General features: G+C 40.5%; 1 protein-coding gene across 1 annotated transcript in view; it reads left to right on the top strand.

The window, feature by feature from the left end:
- The window catches only part of VSTM4 (V-set and transmembrane domain containing 4), a 32,381-nt gene that overhangs the window by 389 nt on the left and 22,491 nt on the right, over positions 1-9,501 (top strand). Inside the window, exons 2-3 of the mRNA XM_015633835.3 lie at positions 5,168-5,566; positions 9,236-9,304. Coding sequence (XP_015489321.1) covers positions 5,168-5,566; positions 9,236-9,304 — 468 coding nt within the window. The remainder of the gene's footprint in view (positions 1-5,167; positions 5,567-9,235; positions 9,305-9,501) is intronic.

The raw sequence follows: 9,501 nt of genomic DNA, 5'->3' as shown, positions 1-9,501 counted from the left end.
CCCTCAGCGGGGCCGGGTCCCTCAGCGGGCCGGGTCCCTCAGCGGGCCGGGTCCCTCAGCGCCGCGCTCGGGCGGGACGGGCGCTGGGCCGGAGCTCGGGGCAGGCATCCGGGGAGCCCCTCCGGCCGCCCGGTCCCGGCCCCGCTCCGCTGGCCCTGCCCCGGCTCCCGGCAGCAGCTTCTTCACAGCTGTCGGGTCCTTTCTAGAAAAGTAAGCCCTTCCCATGCAAGTTCATGGAAATAGGTCCTCGGCCGTCTTCTGTGCCAGGCAAAGCCGAAGCAAAGGCAGATTTGGGATTGCTTTTTCCGCAGGTGCCCCGATCCTGCATCAGGTGGAAATGGAACCTGTGGGTCACTTGTAAAAAGCGTCCTCCCTTTAAGACCTTTATGCCTCCAGAAAAGAGGTATATTGGACAGCGTTGTGTGTCCTGAAGCTGCAGAACAGACCCAGAGTCGGGATCTGAACTTCCAGGTGCAGTGGGCTCATAGGAGTGAGGATGCCTAGCTCATTCAAGGCTGATGAAAGAGTCGAATTTGAACTCCACTGCAGAAGGGCATGAGATGGTGGAGGCAGAGTTTTGGTTCAAGTACATCATTGGTCAGTGCAGAAGCTTTCTCTGAGGGGCAGCCTCCGACTTGTGAAACTTGCAGACAGGTCTGTTCAACTGCAAGCAGCTGGTTGTGTTTTGGTCCTCTTGCTAGCCAGCTCCTAATTATTTTCATTTAAACAAAGAGCTTTGCTTCTTCCTGACTCATCTGCTCCTCTTTTTAACTGTAAAGAAATCAAACTAAAGCAGGCTTTGACAGTAGCATAGCTTCACTGAACAAACTACAGCACAGATAAAAGCCATCCCTTTATATGCTTCTGGTCATGCAAAGCTGAGATCAGAAGGTAGCCACCCTAGTCACATCCCCCTCTAGTCCCCTAGATATCCCAGTCCCCCAGCTGTCAGTTCTTGCAGCACTGGAGGTTGGGATGTGGATTCTGCCCGTTGTCTCCGTGGAGGAGGGAAGAGAGGCCCGTGTACAGCACTGAACCTGGGCTGTGAGCAGTTGTGCACAGGAACAGCTCCACTCTGATCTCAACTGATCTAGCTGGGGCTCTCCCACAAAACCACAGCCATGCTGAAACTGCTTACAACATGTAAGGACCCAGTGGCCACTGTAAGTCCTTTGGCACTGTTCCAGCACAGACAGAGGGAAGAGGTCCTGGCATAAACAGGTTTCTGGGTGCTAGAAGTATAGTTTGGTACTACTGACAGTGCTGTCAAAGTGTTTTGTTGTGTAATATGGCAGACAGCAAAGTCTAAATCTGGCTAATTCTTGGACTTGAACTGGTGTAAGCAGACGTGAGCTATTTTCAAAGTGGGATTTTTTTAAAACAGCTTAGGCAGCAGTCACCTTTCCTGTCTCCCCAAAGGCTACTGACACATGCTGGTGGAACATACCAGAGAAGCACACAGCTAAAATGTAGGGATGGGAGCAACTCAGCAAGCTTATTGCAAAAAGAAGACAAGTTTGATGGTTAAGCATGCTGTAAATAAATGACCGATTCTCTGACTCTCCTCCCCCTTTCTATAAATAATTTCCCTTTTCAAGCAGAAATAAGACTGAAACTCTTGTGGTGAGCTCCACCTGAGCAGCTACATTGTACTATGCTGGGAAGGCAGAAGAAGATAAACAGTGATTCCTCACTTCAAACAGCAATCTGAAGTCTAGAAATTCAGTGCTATGTTGGCACACAAGCCTGCTCTTAAGTTGTGAAGTCTCCTCCTCTTGGCAAGGAGCCCATTACAAGGGTAAACCTCATGTTGGGACTGACCAGTGCCTGCTAAAGACAGGAGGAACATGTCCACTAGTGTCTGAGAGCCTTGAATGAGGGTTTTCCTTTCCACATAGGAGGAAGTAAATGAACTCTTTCCTTCAAAATCCACTGTTCCTTGTCCAGTGGCAGTAGGAGGATAAAGTCAAATGGATACTGTTTTTCTGCTTTATATAAAGCATCACCCGAACCTGTTCAACATGAGCTGGTACCATGATAAAAGCAGAATGAGATTGCCAAAACTCTCCCCATTGCGGTACATGTGCAGCTGCACCAATGGGAGGAGATAGGTTCCTATTGATCAGAAATATGAAGGATGCAAAATTTGATATGTCCCTATAAAAAGGCATGTCCCCAGAGGAAAAGTAGAAGCCTTAGGTATAAAATAACCAATAATGTTTGTATGAATGTGAACAGCTAGAAAGGGATCAGAGTCTCCATGTACAGTGCTGCTTTGTCTTCTCACAGAGGCTTCCATCATCACCATATCTGACTTCCTCTGTATTTTCTCTTGGGTACTTCTTGGCACTATGTTCTGCCTAGTTTGGAATTAAGCACTGAGTTTTTTGCCTTTTATTTTGAGACTCTTTTTCACTATTACTCCTAGCCAGATTTTTCAAAAAAGATGTTCACATGTCAGGAAAATGACATAATTGTTTTTCTTCACAGTTTTCACGACATGTTCATAATTTCAGTAGAAAAAAAAATCTCTGTTCTTCATGTACCCAAACCATAATTTTATAAATGATTTATTAAACATTTATTGCCTAAGTACATTTGAGGACCCCAAAAAGTGTTGAAAATCTCAAAGTTAATCCTTATTTACTAAGCAACACAACCTTCAAAATTTAATCTTATTTTGCTGGCAGAGACAGCCATTTACTGGCTTCCCTTCTGCCAGTAAAACACCAAGGCCAGTAAGTCCACAGAGTAATAACTGAAGTTTCATGCCTGGAAAGCTTTTGGTGGGATTCAGCCTTCATTTTAAATTTCAAAGTCCTGTGCTACTTACTTATGCTTTCTACAATCCAAAATAACCTTTCTTTGGCATTTATGTGAATTGCAGACACAAACATAACACACAAATAACTTTATCAATAACCTCATCCACACTTAGCTGTAGTTTCTTCAAGATTTTTTTTTTTAAAAAAGCCAAACTCTTCTATGTATGAAATATTTTCTCCATAACAAAAAAGTGACGTCTACTTGGAATAAACATGCAATTCAGTAGAGATTTTGACTGACGTGGCACAAAATAATTTTTCATACTATTAATTTTCAGAATTCTTCTCAAACAGTTGCAATACAACTTCTTTAATTCAGTGGATTTGCTGTAAGTGAGGTGATATAATTCACCGCTTCATTTCACTGCTTCACTGGGACTATAAAACCAGTGTCTCTGTCTCCAGAACTCCTTCAGAAATAGAATGGGAATACTTTACTTGCTTATTTTGAAGATAAATATATGTTTGTGTTTCAGGAGCTGATGTCAGACAATAGTCTCTGCCAAAATGCTCATCCCCTTTGTTAAAATGTTCCTTGCTGATGTGCTAGAAAAGTGTCCAGAAATGAAAAAATCATTCTCCCAGAGTTGCAATTCTCATTAGTATTTGAGTGGAGTACGGTATTCACATAACAGGAAGTTCACAGTTTAGAGGACATTTCATGCTTTGCAGATTCATTGCAGGGAGTGCTTGCTCACTGCTGGAATATGGTTCTTTCTCTAGTGGATGCCCTCAGACTGGTGGATTACACATCACAAGTCATTTAGGGAACACGTTGCCACAATACACCATTGGTCAAAAATAGATCGCTCTCTGATATGACTAATCAGGACGTTCTTAATGTGCAGTAGGAAGGGAATAAAATGAGTCTTGAGTCCCATGCCTCAAAAAACCAGTCCAGTATAAATCAGTTAGGTCAGGAAAGGGAAATCTTCCTCTAATGAACAGCTATGGACACTTTTTTCAGCCTTCACCTGTACTGGCTATTATTAGAAGTAAAGCAGAGAGACAAAGACCTGGTCTATGTGATGGTATAGGATGAAGAACATTAAAGACAAGAATCAGAAATTATTGGAACAATGGAATAATCATTTGTCCTGATACAATCTCATGTCATATTTTGTCAAGCAAATAATGTCAGATAAACTTGAATTTGTAGTCAGAAAAACTAGTCTGATGGATTTAACCCAGGTTTGAGATGACCATTTGATTATGGCAAGGAGAATATTACTTAAAATAGAGAACATGGGTAACTGTAGGATATAGAGAATTCAGTGGTCTTCCAGGGATAATCCAGGGAACAGTATGATGTAAGGTCTGCACAAATGACGTCTAAAAGAAGTAGACAGGAGCATGCACATTGAAACTGTAGCCTTATTAAATTAGCATAAGACAAGGACAGCACATAGGAAAAACTGAGGATGGGTAACAGAAGTGGAACAGAAGTTAGTACTGCAAAGTTGCATTCTTGGGGATTAGTAAGAATTTCTTGATACACTGGTAACTGAACCACAAATGACAAAGAAGGGAAAACACACAAGTATGCTATTTATTTATAATCTGAAACATAATCACATATGAAAGTATTATGAAAAAGGACAAGATAATTCTGGGATATACCAGGCAAGGTATATCCTAGTCAAATCTGAGAAGTACTGTGAGTATTCCACAGAACAGTGGAGAACTTCTTTCCAGATACTGCCTGTGTCTGCAGTCCATTACAGGAAAAAAATAAATTAATTACAATCAAACCTAAAATTTAAGCTGTAACCAATGCAGAGAAGGGCTGTTAGGGTGAATAGGGAAGACAGTACTTTACTAGAGGACGCTAACAGAGCTTGTCTTCTTTAGTGCAACAAAGCAAAGGCTGAGGCCAGACAATTGCTTTGTATATGGGGTCAGGAAGTAAGCTCGAAAGAAGAAAATGCTATTTTAAGCTTAAAGCTGCCACAGGAACAAATGAGCATAAACTGGCTATTGAAACCATTTAGGCTGGAAGTCCTAAGAAGGATTCAATCCATCAGAAGATCTGGTCACAGAACAGCTTTCCAAAACCGTTCACACTGATAAAAGATTACGTAAAGTTGGTCCTGTGATGGCTGCAAGGTCTGCATATCAGCTCTAAGTTACTGATTAGTGACAGAAACAGTGCTGTGAGCAGACTCACCTAAAGGAGGGCCTCGTGCCATGAGAGAGGCAGATGATGTCAGGTTCTACAGGGTCATTAAATTGCGGCACACGAAACAGATACCATCAGTATACATGGGCTTGCACGCTGGGACAGATTGTGGTGCTGTGGTGCCAGTAAAGAGGTTTCTCACTGTCTTTTCTTTCCTTTACAGATGCTTGTGAGGCTTTAAATGTGACAGTCTCTCCTGGACCAAGAGTGCAATTCTCTGAGGGGGATAATGCTACCCTTTACTGCCACATTTCTCAAAAGAGAAAGACAGACAATTTGCTGGCTGTGCGGTGGGTCTTCGCTGCATCACCTACCCAGGAGCGTCTGATGATCAAAATGACAAAGTTTGGATCTGTCCAGTATTATGGAAATTACAGTCAGCATTTTCACAAGCAAAGACTTCATCTTCTTAAAGAGAAACATGGAACTCTGTACAAATTTCTTATTTTAAGCCTCCAGCAAACAGATCAAGGACATTATATATGCAAAGTACAGGAAATTGGCAAACACAGAAATAAGTGGACAGCATGGTCAAATGGTACAGCAGCTACTGAAATAAGAGGTGAGTGATTACTGATTCAAGTCTATAATTTCTTGTTCTGTGATGCCCTTCTTATTTCTTATAAATTCATCCATAAGACATTTGAACTTAGATTATTTTTGAGTATTTGTGTGTGTGTATGTGTATATATATATGAGTATATTTGTCTAATCTGTGGATAGGAGAAGAAAACCTAATACTCAGTTTATGTTTTGCCTCTCTCTTGGTGTTTCCCTTGCTCTCAGTTCTTGTCTAGCAGCATTTGGTAAGTAGCACTTCCACTATTACTTCAGTACTTTTGTTTAGACCATTTGTAGCCAGAAAGCAGAGCTAGAAAAGCAACGGCCAGCCTGCTGGTATTGAACTTTGGATAAAGTTACCAGCAACAAGTGGCAGACAGGAACCAAGCTGAAAACAAGCCATCTCTTTGGGATGGATTAGCTCAAACTTTATGCCACCACACCCACACTTTCAGAGATGAGTGAAGATGGATTTTGAGAACAGACTCCTTTGAAGAGGTGGTTTTGCTTAGCAGCTGTGCCATCAGTGCTAGCTGGCAAACTACCCCCCTGCTTGTGTCTTTATAGACAGAAAAGTTTATTTCTCACAGGGATAACTCTGAAGATAATGCCAGAAAGCAGTGTAGAGTGTTTTCTCTTTCAATGATGTAAGATCCTAAATGCCTGTAATGAAACATATGGATTTGTCCAGAGTTCTTGGAGAGGGAATGGAATGTTCCAAGTAAGTGGAAGCAGAAAGAAAAAGCAGTATAAAATATTATCATGCCACCTGTCATACACCTCCTCACAAAGAGACACTACACATCTTCCTTACCTTCTCACACTCTTGCTAATTATAACACTGAAACTTCTCATTACTTTTTACACCTAAACTATGGAGTTCAGATCAATGAAGTTGAATTGGAAAGAAGAAAATCTGTAATTTTTCAGTCCAATTCTTAAATAATATTTTCCCCCAGATTTCTAGTATGAGTCGTGAATATATAATCAGAATAGGGATTTGAGACCTCATGACTTCATCATTTTCACACTGTCTGCTCAGCTGTATTGCTGCTCTCCACTTCAAATGACCCAAAGCAGAGCAGGAATCCTGAGGCAAGTGAGGAAGGCTGGCCAGCCTGTAGAGAGTTGTAGACACCCTGTGGGGATCTGATGCAAACACCACAACCACCTTGGCTGCTTAAGAGCATATTTATTCTAACTCGAAATCCAGATTAAAGATTCCAAAAGATACCTGAAGTATTTCATATCTTTAAATGCCTTAGCAACTGTTTTACAACTTAAAGCCACATGACTGGAAACAAAGGACCACCTTTGCTAGCATAATACACCCTGAGTGTACGGTACTTGCTGCATTTGAGAGGGAATACTGTACTGGCAAAGTTTCCAGTTTTCCCAACAGTGACACTTGGGCTTTTCAAGGAAATTTTATTCCAAACACATTTTGTATTTTATATTATGATCAGTTACACAAAGGGATTTACTTATATTACAGTTAGACCCAGGATGCAGCAAAAGGAGCAATACAAATTGCCTGAAGCATTTGGATACTTAAGTTGTACTGCTTGTGCTTTATCAAATAAGGTAGCAGAGTTCCATCACATCACTGTTGTTGTGTTGCCTAACATTTTGTTCCATTTTGAATTTTACCCAAATTCAAAATAGTATCTTTAGGCTAAAGCACCAGGCAAATTTCTTAAAACTTTGCCTATCAAGCAGAGGCAGAAATAGAACAGTCCTTTATTTTTTATTATTTATTCACACAGGAAGAGGAGGTTACTGTGCCAGACACAGATTTCTAGGGAGAAAAGGATATTTCTGCTTCTTCAAAGTATGACTTGATCTTGAAGCAAGTTGACAGCTGGATCTGTAGTATCTACTGCTATTCATTTATATTCAGATTTTGTTATTTGCTAGCAAGTTTGTTAGTGTAAATTTGCACAGGCCATTAAAAAGTTTCAAATACATTTTGTTGCAACACAAATTTGTACAAATACACATATTGGACTTACAGAAAAATTAATTGAGTTACAGGCTATAATTCCTTACTGTGTAATGGTGATAGTTAAATTTTAGCTACATATCTGGCTTCTCCTTTAGGGAAAAAACACATTTCTTTGGAAAAGAAGCCCTGTTGTGGAGATGGAGTCCTTACAGTTTCTGTTACTGCACTCATGTCAACTACAGCAACTCTGTAGTGTTTTCAGAAGGTCCACCTGAAATTTGAACTGTTGCAGTTTGCCCCTTTCAGTGTTGTGAATACAAGACATCAGATAGCATTTATAAGATGGCTACTGTTATATCTTGTTAGTAAAACCAACAAAAATCCATGTGCCAATGTTGCCAAGTGTCTCCTAATCCAGCCATGCAGTGTCTTCTGTCAAATATAAGGTCACCCTTTTCTCCTTCTCCCATATTCTCATTAAATGCATCTCCTTCTTTCCTGGGCTTCAGTGTCATCAATATCAACCTAAAACCAAGTTAATTATAGGAGAGAATACACCAAGAAACTAGTTTATCAGAGACAAAAAAAAAAAAAAAAAAATCAGTAAAATGGTTCTTCTACTCCCTATCAGAAAACTCAAAATAATCAGTATTCTTCCCAGAACAGTATTCAGCACCCCAAAAACATCATTTACAGTCCCTCATGATACTGCACATCTCTTAGGAGGAGCAATACATGTTTCAAATGGTTTACAGTCCAGGAGAAGAGACTACTTATAGGAGGTCAAACATAGAAAATTAGGCAGTCCAACTATAATCCCATGGCATGGACCACAAAAACAAGTAGATGAATGCAACAATCTGTCTTGTTGGGAAGTTTATTTATGAAAATTTCCCATAGAAGAAGGTCTGAGTTCTTAAGTATTAGTTGCATGTGGTATTTTCTAATAGTAAAAATGTTGCAAGATATAGGAATCCAAGATTATTTTTTTCCCAAAATGAACAAAAGTCTTTTTTTCAGGGAAGTTATCACAAAATACTTGCCAAAACTCTGCACATGTGGTGCTTCCATGTAACAAATGAGTAATTTGTTAAAATATTCAGGATGAGCTTCCCATCGCAACTGAAGAGAAGATTTCATTAGTCCTGAAAGCTGTATATCCATTGATCTAGCTCCACACTTCACATCCCTGCAGGGCACTCTTTAAGGAATTCCTTTGCCAGTGAGATACTCGTTTTCTGATGATTTGCCACATGAAGCTCTCTTGGAGGTTCAGACCTCACTGGCAATCCGGAGGACATTACCAGACTCTCATTTCCTTGCAGTGATCGGTAGAGGAAGAAAAATCATGGAATTGGCATAAGTGGAAGAAAAATCATGGAATTGGCATAAGTGACATCATCTAATCTGATGTCATAAAAAGTGTCAGCATGCATAAACAATCTGGCTGAGAAGAGGGGGTTTTGAACAATGTTTCAGCAGTCAGAGAATTTGGATTCTGGTTCTAGGCTGTACAGCTGTTATGATATTGACAGTCATGCATCCTCCTGAAACAGAGAGGACAATTCTGTGCAGCTGAACTGTTTCATCAAAAGGCAATTGGATGAAGCAAGGTCTTGGGGCACTGAAGTCTAAGGCAGAACACATTTACTTCAAGAGGTTCAAACTTTTTATGCCACATATTTTCCAGTTTTTGTCATGTCTTCTTTTTTTTTCTTTTTCCAGTGATTTCATCAGAATCTTCTGATCATCCCACTTTCAAGAAAAACCATGAAGCTTGGAAGTTTTTTGAAGGTAAAGATGCATCTAACTGCTACTGCTTTTATACATGCTGTTAGTTTAGTCCAATGGATGGGACAACTAAAGTACCCCAAATCAGGACCAATTTTGCTAGTTCTGTGAAAACCCAGCCTTGCCTGAGAAATCATCCCAAAAAGCACAAGGGGTACTGGGAAAAAGAGAATGGAAGAGTCCAGCTTCAGTTTCCTGTT

This window comes from Parus major, chromosome 6 (genome assembly GCF_001522545.3).
Source record: "Parus major isolate Abel chromosome 6, Parus_major1.1, whole genome shotgun sequence".
NCBI lineage: Eukaryota > Metazoa > Chordata > Aves > Passeriformes > Paridae > Parus > Parus major.
This window is presented reverse-complemented; position numbering and strand designations above follow the sequence as displayed.